Here is a 13,988-nt window from a genome sequence, read left to right on the forward strand (position 1 = left end):
GTCTGTTTTCTGATGCTCTCCTCATCTATTGAAGAGTTATTCTTGGGGGTGCTGGTGAATGAGAAGCTCAACATGAGCCACCAGTGTGCACTTGCAGCCCAGAAAGCCGATCACATCTGCAGCTGCATCAAGAGAAGCATAGCCAGCAGGTCAAAGGAGGTGATTCTCCCCCTCTACTCTGGTAAGACCCCACCTGGAGTACTGCATCCTGTTCTGGAGCCCCTATTACACGAAGGATCTGGACCTGCTGGAATGTGTCCAGAGAAGGGCTACAAGGATTATCAGAGGGCTGGAGCACCTCTCCTATGAGGACAGACTGAGGGAGTTGGGCTGTTCAGTCTGGAGAAGAGAGGGCTCCAAGGAGACCTTCTTGTAGCCTTCCAGTACCTGAAGGGGGCCTACAAGAAAGCTGGTGAGGGACTTTTTAGGATATCAGGTAGTGATAGGACTAGGGGGGATGGGAAAAAAAAATAGAAATGGGTAAATTCAGCTTGGATGTTAGGAAGAAGTTTTTCACCATGAGGGTGGTGAGATGCTCAAACAGGTTGCCCAAAGAGGTGGCGGAAGCCTCATCCCTGGAGGTTTTTAAGGCCAAGCGGGATGGTGCTCTGAGCAACGTGATCTAGTGTGAGGTGTCCCTGCCCATGGCAGGGAACTAGATGATCCTTGAGGTCCCTTCCAACCCTGGTATTTCTATGATTCTATTCCTGAAATGTCCAGCTGGGGTCATCAAACCACACCTTGTGGTTCCCAGTGTAAGTTTATGCCCAGACTGTAATGATGATCTATGAATCCATTTGGCCTTCCATGAACTAAATCCTTCCATACCTAGTGTTTATCTCATGATGTGTTTCTCAAGAGAAAACATATTTTCACAGCCTCTCAACCAAGACAAGCTCTTCTAGTCTTCTCAAAGAACCAGCATGTGTCCTTGGCTACCCTAACTACCCTGATCTTTAATGCTTGAATTTATTGTCTAGGAAAGCATAATTTTATCTAGGAAAGAACAGTTAATTTGTACTGAGGTACCTTTCATTTGTTACACTAGTTTTTAAAGGACCAAGGAATGTGCCAGTTAAAGGAATAAAATAACATTGAAACCATAGAATTTGTGTCTCTTTCCCTCAGTCATGGTATTTCTGAGCTCTTTTGTCTCTCCTGGTATGAAATCATGAAAATATTTTTGGGCTGTTGTCTTAGAGGAGGAATGCTGCAGTTCCAGAGTGTTACCTGGTGCCAAGGAACCTGACAGCTATGGATCCATTCAGGCAGTGATGGCTCTCCTGGCCCATCCTCTGGTCTCCATGCAGGCTGACATGCTTCTTGATGCCAAAACTTGTGCAAAAAATTCTACTTTTCTCACTCTTCATCCAGTAGGAGGCTCTGGCTTACTTAGACTAACTGGATTGACCCATATTGTGTGTTTGTCATGTCTGGACTTGAAGTTGTCAGAGGAAAGGAACATGCAAATTTTGGAAGGGATTCAAGTTCAGGCCTTGTTGTAAGCTGCAATGCTTCTGTTTGCAATGTGTCAGTGATTTTCTGAAGTTTGTTTATCAGTGTCCTGATGTCCAGATAATGGACTTCCTAGTAGCATGTCTGAGACTGAAGGGCCTGCTTTTGGCTTGCATCCCATTTCTGGTCTGTCTGTACTTTCTGTCACTTCATGCTGCTGACCTAGACTGGCCACTGGTTTTATTGTATTTGAGTTGCTGGCTACAACAGTAGGAACATTGAATAAAGGCAGAAGCATCTGAGCACTGGAGGAGTGCAGTTCTTGTGGAATTGATTCATGGGGCACTGACCTTGAAGTAAACGTGCAGTACATCCTTCAAGAAGTGCTGCTCATGAGAGACTAGACTGAAATGTTTCTATATGGACCAAGTATCAGGATTTACACTGTCATCTAAGTTCTGTTTTAGCAGAGACTGCTTATTTTAGCAGCCCACTGCCTGGGAGTAGTGAAATTGCTGTTAGGAGTCTCCCAGGCAGATGGAAGCAGCTTTAGACGTTCATTAATTCCCTGCTACGCAGGGAGCTTAGAGTCAGTCTTTGCACTTTGGAAAAGCAAATGTTTGCCTCCACCCCAGTGCATAAGGTATAAATAGGTATAGATATCTGTGCTTCTGCCTTCTTTTTGTCTATAAGCATCTGTCTTCCCATTTGTGGTCTCACAAGCATTATGATAGTGTAAATGGTGACTTGTGATAGTGGCTTTTTAACTTCTTTGAGGAACTATTGCAAGTGGGTCTGAGGATGCTCACTGGCAGGTGGCTTTTTAGCTTTCCCAGCGACAGTCTGACCCACTGCTTGAATACTGTTACCCTGTAGTCATTATTTGTACTGCTGAGGCTTCAGATACTGGTGCAGTTTGTATAGGAACTGTTCAAACATGAAGTATATTTGAGTCTTATAGCTAAAGAATGGACTTCAGCAGTTACTGTGCTGTACAATCCTGAGTGTTTGACGTTTAATGTATGTATGTTTTAAGTGGAATAACATTGTTCAAACAAATCAGTACGGCCCAGGGCAGGCTTTTGCCAGTCACACTTTGGGAGTCATAGAGCAATAAAACTGCTCAGTTTTGAATTAATGTAAGCTGCTAGTTTGGGCTCTCATTACCAGAGGTAAGCTGTTGGAAGTGTTCCTTAAAATGCTCATCACCATAAAGCAAAACAGTTGTTTCTTCATCGTGCTGCAGAAAAAGCTGCACAGCTTTTCCATTGCAGGTACAGGCATTTAACTTTCAGAAATTGTCAGTGCCATTTCAAAAGGGTTTCCTTGCTTGGATTTAGTTATTTTTTTTTTAATCAAGTAGAAAGAAAGCAGGACAATTTGCAGCCTTTTGCTACAGGGCTATTTTTGGACTATAACAGAAGATTACAGAATCTTGCTTAGTTGCCCTGGTTCCTGTGCATCAGTGTGCTTTAAACGTGGAAGTGCTGTAAAGCCAGCAGAGCAGGAATCCATTCCTTCTGTTTTTACCTGCAGAACTGCTTAGTCATTTGCAGTCAATTAGACCTGTGAATGTACTCTGCATGATAATGTGCCAGTGTCACTCAGTGTCTTAAGTTATTCCAGGTAATGATGCATTAGCAAAATGCAGCTCAGCTTGATTTGCTCTGCTTATATCCCATGTTATGGTTGGCTTGCATGAGTAGCACTTAACACAAATGGTATCTTTTCACTTCTATACAGGCCACACAGAATATAAAAATTGCTGAAGACACTAAGCATGGAGTTTTCCAATCCAGTTTTACACATTCTTTAGGGTAAGTCTTTGCATTAAAATAGAATCTGATAGCGTTACTGATGCACCTTGAAGGAAGAAGGACAAATCGGTTGATGGGTTGGACGTGATGATCTTGAAGGTCTCTTCCAACCTGGTGTATTCTATTCTATTCTATTCTATTCTATTCTATTCTATTCTATTCTATTCTATTCTATTCTATTCTATTCTATTCTATTCTATTCCATTCCATTCCATTCCATTCCATTCCATTCCACTTACATAAATGGAGATGAGTCACAGATGAACCACTTCAGGACGTGGTTTAGTGGCCATAATGGTGTTAGATCCACAGCTGGACTTGATCTTAGAGGTCTTTTCCAACTGAAATGATTCTGTGACTCTGTGAAACTCTGCCATGCTTAACCTGGTATGGTTAGGAAGGAGGCAATAGTTTGCAATGGCAATAGGTCACTTGTCAAGTACAGAACATGCAATAAAGCCAATAATTTGCTGACATCTGGGGAGCTGTCCCCATTAACACCAGCTGAACATCCAGCCAATATGTTTCGGTCTCTGTAGTGTTGCATCATTCACATGAGTGCTGCCAACTTGTTTTGTGGAGACTATTACTCATACTTCTCAAGGTAAAAGGTCATTTGAATTGCTGTCATGTGTTGGTGCAATTTTAAATGAGATAAAGGAAAAGAAAAACAAAGGGGGGGGAGGGGGGCAGATAATCACAATAGCTTCCCCCGCCCTGCAAACCTTGAGCAAGTCATTAATCCATGACAGAAGTTCTGTCAACCAGGTAATGTCAGGGATAATTCAGTATGCTGAGCTGTCTTTGTTTAAAGAGTGAACCTTGCCCTGAACTTAAGTATTATCAAAGGGAAGGCTTAGTTCTGCCAGTTGAACCTGGTAATGTTTTTGCCATTATTACTTGCAGCGGAATCATGAGCTTCTCACAAAGTGCAGTACTCATTAGTTCAATGTCTTCACCTTGTTCTCCACTTAATCTGCCAACTGTAATAGTTATCCAGAATAAGTGGACTCATAGGACCTCTTCCTTCATGGAGACACATTTTACTGCCACACATATTTATTGGCTAGGAAAATCAGAGTTAATGCACAGCCCCCTGGAAAACCTCAGGCAATTACAATTTGTGTGGCCTTTGTTACTAAGTGACAAAAAACTGAATTTCCTTTAGAAATGTTGGGGCTAACAATTTGTGGCCTTTCAGTGCTCTTCTAAGTGAACTACTTCAACAAAAAAAAGCTTTCTGTGAAGTCCTAACTGTATGTTGTGATCCCCAGAGCTCTCTCAGCGTTTCATAGTGCATTGATTGTTCTTAACTGTGAGATTATCTCCTGTCTCTTTAAAAGTGGAGTTGGGGGCCACTATCTTTGTTGGATTTGTATGGTGGATTTGACCCTTTCCTTCAGCAAATGTAGGAAGCTGAAGGCTGAAAAGAACTTGGTAAGGTATAAAGCAGCTGTGTGTGCTGGACAATTTTAAAGGTTTGGAAAAACACATGTCATAACAACCTCCCCTCCTTTCCAATTATCTATGTAGTTAATGCTAATAAAAGTGAAAATGAGTTGCAAAAATGTCTTCAGCACAGTTTTACAATTGAGGTAGAAGTTTCAACAGGTGCAAAATTCACTTGAACTCAATTCAAATAACTTGGAATCAAGCTTTCCTTGATAACTACTCCTATGCAAAATGTCACAAGCTATATAAGCTTTCTTCTGTGGTCACAATTATAGACTACCTTGAAATGGACTGATGCTTATTGATTCCCTTGCCACATCTGTAGGATTATGTGTCTAAAAAGGCTTTATCTTTCTTTGTTCACCTTTTTTTTTCCCCTACTGCACTAGTCATGACTGTTATCTGTCATCAAACTTCAGGATACATCCCTTTGGGAAGAGAACTGGAGAGCAAGAGAACTTCTGTTCTATGGACCAGCCTAGTCTCCATCATTACACTGGGGAAGGCAAGGTTGGAGTGAAAAACCTTTCACAAAGAGAACATCTATTTTCATGAAGACATGGAAGTAGAGACACCAGCCTGTCAGTATCTTGGCAGGACTTTTGGAGAGATAAAGAGAAGCAAAGATCCATTCTGCCCAAATCCATTACTTGGGAGGGCTGTAGTCCTTCTGAATGAAGCCTTACAGTCATCAGCTGTTATTTCTTCTTGTTCTTATCTCCAGAGCTGCTTGGCTAGGTTCTAAGAGAGCTAATTAGTACCTAGACTTCAATCACAGAACAGCCTGCTGGGTTCTGATCTTGTTTATGTATATCTGAGGTGATTGAAAACTGTCTCTCAAGCTTTTCACTCTTTGTATGTTTGATGCCATGAACGTGTGGCCAGCAAGGGTTTGGAGCAGTAATGGAGCTCTTGGTGTAGAAATGCCTCTCACGAAAAGAGATGCAGAGAAGTTTGCTTTAAAACAAAACAAAACAGTTTAGGAAGGAGGTTGACTTGCTGGAATGAGTCCAAAGAAGAGCAACGAAGTTGGTGAGGGGTTTGGAACACAAGCCCTGTGAGGAGAGGCTGAGGGAGCTGGGGTTGCTTAGCCTGGAGAAGAGGAGACTCAGGGGTGACCTTATTGCTCTCTACAACTACCTGAAGGGAGGTTGTAGACAGGCAGATGTTGGTCTCTTCTCCCAGGCAGCCAGTACCAGAACAAGAGGACACAGTCTCAGGCTGCACCAGGGGAGGTTTAGGTTGGATGTTAGGAAGAAGTTCTATACAGAGAGAGTGATTGCCCATTGGAATGGGCTGCCTGGGGAGGTGGTGGAGTCACCATCACTGGAGGTGTTCAGGAGGAGACTTGATGGGGTGCTTGGTGCTATGGTTTAGTTGTTTAGGTGGTGTTGGATTGGTTGATGGGTTGGACACGATGATCTTGAAGGTCTCTTCCAACCTGGTTTATTCTATGTATGTATTCTATGTAAGACTTAAAACCAAACCAAACCAAACCAAAACCAAACAACCAAATCAAATCAAAACAAGCAAAAAGAAGGCTTTTTGCTCTTTCCTATATAACCTTGGAAGTATGTGTGCTGTCCTGGCCAGTGCACAGCCTTCTTCTGACAGTTGGAGGGAATGCTGACAACTTCATGCCTATATGGATAGGCATTGATCAAAATGACAGATGGATCTGCATTTTAAGCTGTAGACATATGCTTGCTATTCAGACAGCTGTAGTAGTGGGAGAGATTCTGCAAGCTGGCATTAATGTTACCTTGGGAAAATGACCCCGTGGATGTGGAGATAGAACCTATCTTCACTCTTTTGGTACAAAATCAGCAGGGTTAGATCATATCACCCATTTAGTCAGTGTAAATTAACCCAGCTGTCTTTTTGGAAGCACTCAATATGATCATCTGCACCACCAGATTTGCAAGGGTAGTTGCCTTAAGCAAAGAGGAGGTGGCAAGCAGCTGAGGGCTGGAACTTATGCCAGATAAAGCTGCCTCTGCAGAAGGCCATCTGCCTATGGCCAGTTGCAGGAGTTTGAGCCTGATTCACACACCAGCAAGGAAGGTTCTTGTTGCATTATCTATGCATGCTTTTTACAAACAGCAATGACAAACAATAAAACTTCATGAACTGTGAGCTGGCTCTGTGCTCATAATGTCACCATCAGAGGAATAACTGAGTGCTACTGGATGTCTCATAAAAATGAAACTGCAGTTCATGCTTGGAAGAGTTTAATTTCCAACCCTGGGTCTATCATTTCTTTTTTATTTCTTTTCTTCTTTTCTTTTCCTTTTTTCCCCATCCCCCCCCTTTTTTTCCTTTGTTTTACCTTATAATGCTGTCAGCATTAACTACCTAATAGCCGCTCTGAATGTTGTAAAGGTAAGATGTAGAAAAGGCAGAAAGCTTTTAAATGCAACCTTCCAGTGGTAAAAGTCACCTGAGTGCAGCCTGAGTTATCTGTACTTAACCAGAGATTTCTCCTTCAGTCCCTGAGAACTGGAGTGTCTTCATCTCAGAGGAAGTCAAACCATATGGAGGGAACAGCAAATGAAATCAGGGTGCTTTCTGAATGCCACTGGTAACTGTCCCCTCAGATAGTCATTCTCAAGCTGCTAAGCTTTCCTAGAAATAGGCTTCAGCCTCCAATGAGCCTCATGTTATGCAAAAGTGGGCTTTGTAAGACTACCTCCACACACAATTAGTGTTTCTTAAATTGACCAATGATCAATGAAAGCTGACTGAAAATGACTACTCCTAGCATTCCATGTACTGTGGAAAGATTTGGGGTTTAATGGACAAATGCTCCACTAAAAATGGCTTCTGCACCCAGTTACATAAATAACTTCACAGCACTGTGCCAGTGACTGGGATTGGCAGCTAATTAGTTGACCTCCTACTTAACATTATCAGCTTTAACTATGCTGAGAAGCTTCTAATCCATGCCAGCATGCTCTGTTTCACACAGTTACTGCCAAACCCTCCCTGGCTGGCATTGTCACGGCACATAGAGGTGCTGGCTTTCTCCTGTCCCAAATTCACCATACCTGTTTGGGCAGACACTGTTGAGGACTCCTCATCACTTCATGCAGGCAATCTTTAATGTCTTCCAAAACACAGTACCTATCAAAATCCCAATGTAGTAGAATGCCTTCAGGGAAAAGCAGAATGAGAACCAAAATGTCATGCTCTTTCCTTCCAATATATTATGTAAGAGACTCAGGGTAAAATGCTGCTGGGCTTAAAAACAGACACCTCATGATTGCTTCCATGGTGTTCTGTAAATCAAGAATGTCTAGGGCTTCATCCCAGGCTTTGTAAGGGATAAGAAGAACTGTGTTTTCTCCCTGGACCTTATTGTATCATCTGTGTAAAGATAAAATATTTTGAATCATTCAGCTCTCATTTCAAGGGTAACTTTGTTGTCCTCAGCAAAAATATGGCAGGCATGACTTTGCCCCCCAGACTGCTAGTTTTTGATCATACTGATGCAGTTTCTCCCCACCATTTTTCTTCCAGTGCTTTGAACTGTGAAGAATTAATTGTCTGACAGAAGGTATCAGATACACTGAATGATCCATCTCACTTTTGTGGGGTTTATCAGCTATGTTAATATTGGCTTCTGAGGCTACAAAGCATTCACTTGAGCTGAGTTTAGTCATCGTTCTTATTGTTGAGTATCCTCCATGGGGACTGCAACTGACATCACAGAGAGCTCTAATTTAATAATAATAATAATGATGATAATAATAATAAACAACCAGGTTGGAAGAGACCTTCAAGATCATCATGTCCAACCCATCAACCAATCCAACCCACCTAAACAACTAACCCATAGCACCAAGCACCCCATCAAGTCTCCTCCTGAACACCTCCAGTGATGGTGACTCCACCACCTCCCCAGGCAGCCCATCCCAATGGGCAATCACTCTCTCTGTATAGAACTTCTTCCTAACATCTAACCTAAACCTCCCCTGGTGCAGCCTGAGACTGTGTCCTCTTGTTCTGGTACTGGCTGCCTGGGAGAACAGACCAACATCCTCCTGTCTACAACCTCCCTTCAGGTAGTTGTAGAGAGTAATAAGGTCACCCCTGAGTCTCCTCCTCTCCAGGCTAAGCAACCCCAGCTCCCTCAATCTCTCCTCATAGGGCTAGATACTTCAGGTTTTGGTTCTGTTATGCTTCAGTACAAGAGTCAAGACCTCAGTAGTGTTTTGTAAGTGTTTCAAGGCCAAATTGTGAACCAACGGAATGCTGTCTTACTTCCACACCCTCTTTGGATTCTTCTGAACTTTACCACAACTGCATATTAAGACCAAACACCAAACACCTTTCTCCAACTGATGAATAGAGAAAAGTCACAACCTCATACAGGCGTGGCAGGTATGACCACTCACCCCTCAGACACAGGGTTCTGACAGACCCAGAGCAGGGGGTTGATGCTTGCTAGAAGATGATAGGGATCAGTTTGACACCCCAGACATTAGCTGGCTCCGCTGGGTCTAGAAGTCAGCCCTCTGACTAATGAAGAAATTTACTGCAGCACAAAAACTCGTGAGGGTATAAATGGAGTCCTGCTATGGAGAGTTGAGTTCTCTCCGCAGAGAAGCAGCCTGACAATCAGGTCTTCCCTTAGAATGGAACCTAAGGAGTCCTCACCCCTCCTTCGTGTACCCATGGGGAGATTTTCCATTTATGAGTGAGTGTGTGCATATTTTGGTTCAGCTCTCCAAATAGTTTAGTTCTGCAACAGGTTTTTTCCCAAGTGACATCCGAATCTGTAATTCCATTGTGTTGGAAGGAAAGCAGATCAATTGGAATAAAGCCAGAGTTTCCCAGTGTCTGCTCCTGTCTGTTTTGCAGGTGCCTGCATGACAACAGGAGCCAAATTAATTGCATTCCTGAGACTGTACATCATGACATAACAAGATGTCTTACCAAGCTAGGATTTTCTGAGGCTTCTATCTCATAAATCTGCTTTATACATACTCTAGATCCCTTCACTGTGCTTGGTAGATGCTCCCAAATGCTTCAATTCACATTAGACAAAGAGGCCATGAACAATGCAGCCAAGAAAGCCTAATTAGCTGGTAGGCAAGTCAGCAAGAGCAGTATTTGTTAGGTAGAGTGGGTGTGCTAGGCACACTGTGCTAACCTGCTAGCCCTGTCATTGCATACTTCCTTGGAGAGAGAGAGGGCTTTGCCTAATGGCATTGCAGCTGCTTAATCGCCAAGGAACCTGCACTGGGCAATTATGGCTGTAACTTGCCTTTTTATTTCATTAAAGAAAGATAAGATGCAGTATAGGTGAAGTGTGCTTGCTTAGCCAAACTCCCTGGCCATTTACAAAGCCTGTAGTAAGGAAACAAAGTAATACAGAAGTTACCTGAAGTGACCTGTGTTCATCTGCTCCTCCCACACTTTATCTGAATCAGTGCAATCAATATCTATTAGGGAAAAGTCAATATGTAAGCAGTGCAGACAATATTCTTACTGCTGCCACTTATTACATGAGGAATGCTTTCTGTTGCTAGGTGCCAAAGACTGAAGAGACACCGGGCAAAAGTGGTGTACAGAACTGTAGTGGTTAGAAGGTTCAATCCACCCACCAACATAAAGCACAGCTAAACTCAGCTGGAGAAGCGACATGAGAGCTGTGTTTTACAAGCAATAATGAAATGCAAGGGATGTATACAAAATATACAGTAGTTACAATATCATACAAGAATGTACAGAAAGGAAACAACACAGAAACCCTCCTGAGGAGGATTTCACCTCGCATTCCCCCCCAGACTCTCTCCCCCTCCCCTTTTTCTCTAGTTAATTACACAAAAAGAGAAGAGTAGAAAAAGAATGTGTGACTGTTTGACGCTGTGCCTTTAAGGACAAACAGTGCTGAAACACACTGGCAAAATGTTTTCGGTACTAGAACCAAAACATTCTGATATTCTAAACGAATTTCATTGGTGGATAGACAAAATGCAACTTTAGATTGTGGAGCAGTTAATTATTTTTTTTTTTCCTCAGTTCAGTTTGGTTTGGGAGTTGGGGGAGTTTGGGTTTTCAGCCTGTTCTCCCTGCCTGCTCTTTCTGCGAACTGCTGGAGATGGCCTTCAGATAAGCAAAAACTAATCCTGCATGGGCTCTTGAAGCTTACTAACAACCCTTTTCCTTAGTAACTTGCCTTTCTTTCTCTCTAACCCCTTTTTGGGGAAAAAGGGAGGTAGGGGGGGAGAGAGGGGGTTCCAAGGCGGGGATCCCTCCCTCAGGGAGGGATTTTTGTTGTGTTATTTTTCTTTGCTGTATATTTCTGTGTAAATACCTGTATATATTGTGTTATACATAACCTGCTTTCCATATATGCTTGTAAATATATAGCCTTGCTCCTTCGACTGGGCTAGTTGTGGTTTCTTACTCTGTGAAGGAGGGAGAGCAAAGCCCTCTCTCAACCTACCACAGAATGTTAGGAGAGTTGCAGTTAAGCTCAAAGCAGTTGTTAAGAGGTTAGCTTTTCTTATCAGTTTCAGTCCAGGGTCAGCAGCATGCATTCTGGCCAAGAAATGAAAGACAGGCTGAAGCTGGAGTGAGTGAGAGAAAAGAATGTGAGAGATATTTCCTATGGTACATCTCACATCTGACCAATGACAATCATTTAGAATAGAATAGAATAGAATAGAATAGAATAGAATAGAATAGAATAGAGAATAGACCAGGTTGGAAGAGACCTTCAAGATCATCATGTCCAACCTATTATCCAACCTACCTAATCAACTAAACCATGCAACCAAGCACTCCATCAAGTCTCCTCTTGAACACCTCCAATGATGGTGACTCCACCACCTCCCCAGGCAGCCCATTCCAGTGGGCAATCATTCTCTGTGTAGAATTTCTTCCTAAACTCCAGCCTAAACCTCCCCTGGTACAGCTTGAGACTGTGTCCTCTTGTTCTGGTGCTGGCTGCCTGGGAGAAGAGACCAACCCCCACCTGGCTACCCTTCAGGTAGTTGTAGAGAGCAATAAGGTCTCCCCTGAGCCTCCTCTTCTCCAGGCTAAGCAACCCCAGCTCCCTCAGCCTCTCCTCATAGGGCTTGTGCTCCAAAACCCTCACCAACTCTGTTTCCCTTCTCTGGACACCTTCCAGCAAGTCAACCTCCTTCCTAAACCGAGGGGCCCAGAACTGGACACAGTACTCCAGGTGTGGCCTAACCAGTGCAGTGTACAGTTTAGAATTAATCTTTGTTTTCCTTTTTACATTCATCTAGAGAATTCTGCAGCTACCCTTTCTTAGAGGCACAGCCTAAACTGTCACAAGAATGTCTTTCTTTTAAAGGAGCAAGTAAAAAAGAAAAGTAGACTGTTGAGTAATGAGCTCTATCTTAATTAACCATGTTACATGCTGTTATTAAAAAGAAATGATTTTATCAGTAATGCAAACCAGAAAGCATGTCCTGTTTACATCTGCAGAGAAAAGTCTTATTCATTCCAGGCTGATTAATTAGTTATATTTTACCATGGAGACATATTTTATGTTTCAAACAGATTTTAGAAGAAGCCATCAAAAGAAGACAGTAGCTTTAAAGGGCAAGGATTTCAAGCCCTGAGGCTAGCTAGAAGTTTCTTGGCAATTGTACTGAGTCAGAAAAAATGTCTATGATTTAAAGAAACCATTAATTTTCTTAATGGTTCTTTGTGGTATGATGGAATAAAAGAAAGTGTGAAAAACCTGGCAGACTGGACCAATCTAGGTGGTTCACCCGGGGCTCCAAAATCATCTGTATTTTATGAGTAAGACTTAATTGCCAGGTCTTGCTTGAAAGGGTCTTTGCTGTATGTGGGCAGGAGAGATTGCCTGATGAGAGCTCTTTCTTGTTGTTGTTGAAGGTTTGCTATTTGTACAGTGATCACACAAAATGTCTCGATTTTACAAGCCACGTACCAAAAATCTTCATGTTGCCCTCTTGTTTTTCTCAATGAGGAGAGGGATATCCCCAGTTCCTTCCCAAACAGGAGATGGTGGTAACTTCCCAGAACGCCTTCCTTTGCTCAGTTTAGGACAGAGCCATGCAGGTTGTTAATGGCCCCCATGAGGACCCTATCATTTCAGCCTTAGCACTTCTTCTGGGAAATCTTTTCTTCCCATAGCTAGTGATTACCTAATTGTGTGGTTAATGACATAGCCATGGGAGCTGCATCCAAGCTCTGTCCAGTTCACTAGGGACTCAAGAGCTGCCACTTAGCCACTCCATCACTGAATTAGTATAAATCAGTAAAAATAGATAACAGTTACAAAGAGGAAGTATGTCCACTTGCTCAAAGAATTTAAATAGCCCTGTGCCTAGTTCTTTCTATGCTGACATGAGTGTCCTGAAGATAAACTTCAAGTTCCAGATCAATTTTAATTACACTTTGTTCCAGTACAATTTACAGAAGTCATTCTTTCCATTGTGAAGCCTGTGCTGAGATGCTGTGGGACTCAGTGCAATCGATGTGATGTGTGATATCTCACAAATTACCATGCAGGCATAACTCCTGCCTCAGCTGAGCTGAACAGCAGATCTCCTTCTAATGTGATGCTACAAAGATAACAGGGCTTAAGGTGCTGGATTCTGGAAAACATTTGTGTATTGTTATATTTATACTGACATGGGACTCTGAAACTTCCTGTCTGGCCTGAAAATGGGAAGCTTTTACAGCTACAGCCACACTTACAAAACAGCAATCTTCAAAAGTTTATTCCACAGAGACCTCTAATTGATTTTCCCTTTCTGCAGTGGGAGCTGGTGCTGTGTGTCTACTGGTGCTGTAGCCGTGGAGGAGAATACTTCTTGGAGTTCAATATTATAATTGTAACACAGTGTGAATTGGAAACAAGCACTGAGAGGTGTTTTCAATTTCCATTCACATCTCGTTGCCAGTGTGCATTGTTACATTCTGTGTTGCATTCATTGGACATATTTCCTTATACAAATATCCAAAGATAAGGAGAGTCAGCCTGCTTTGTGCTCTGGCATGGCAGAACTGCTTAAACACCTTTGCAGAGCAGTTTTCATTGTGTCTAAACTTAAGGAAGCAATAAAATAAGGATGAACAGGTGTTTTTTTGTGACTCCTGCCATGCTGGAGCCAGTGCAAAGGAGGGCAACAAAGCTGGTGAAGGGCCTGGAGAATAATCTTATGAAGAGCAACTGAAGGGGCTGGGGATGATTAGTTTGAAGAAGAGGAGGCTGAGGGGTGACCTCATCACTCTCTGCATCTACCTGAAAGG

General features: G+C 42.6%; 1 protein-coding gene across 1 annotated transcript; it reads right to left on the bottom strand.

Annotated features, from left to right (window-relative positions):
• Window positions 1-1,075: 1,075 nt before the first annotated feature.
• Window positions 1,076-12,673, bottom strand: C4H7orf31 (chromosome 4 C7orf31 homolog). The gene is given in 12 exon segments (XM_054161284.1): window positions 1,076-1,224; window positions 1,227-1,319; window positions 1,464-1,517; window positions 1,654-1,800; window positions 1,803-1,871; window positions 4,211-4,257; window positions 4,259-4,300; window positions 4,515-4,582; window positions 4,584-4,705; window positions 6,289-6,365; window positions 10,111-10,171; window positions 12,661-12,673. Coding segments are annotated over 12 exon segments (942 nt in total).
• Window positions 12,674-13,988: the final 1,315 nt, after the last annotated feature.

Source organism: Dryobates pubescens, chromosome 4 (genome assembly GCF_014839835.1).
Source record: "Dryobates pubescens isolate bDryPub1 chromosome 4, bDryPub1.pri, whole genome shotgun sequence".
In the NCBI taxonomy this organism is placed as follows: Eukaryota; Metazoa; Chordata; class Aves; order Piciformes; family Picidae; genus Dryobates; species Dryobates pubescens.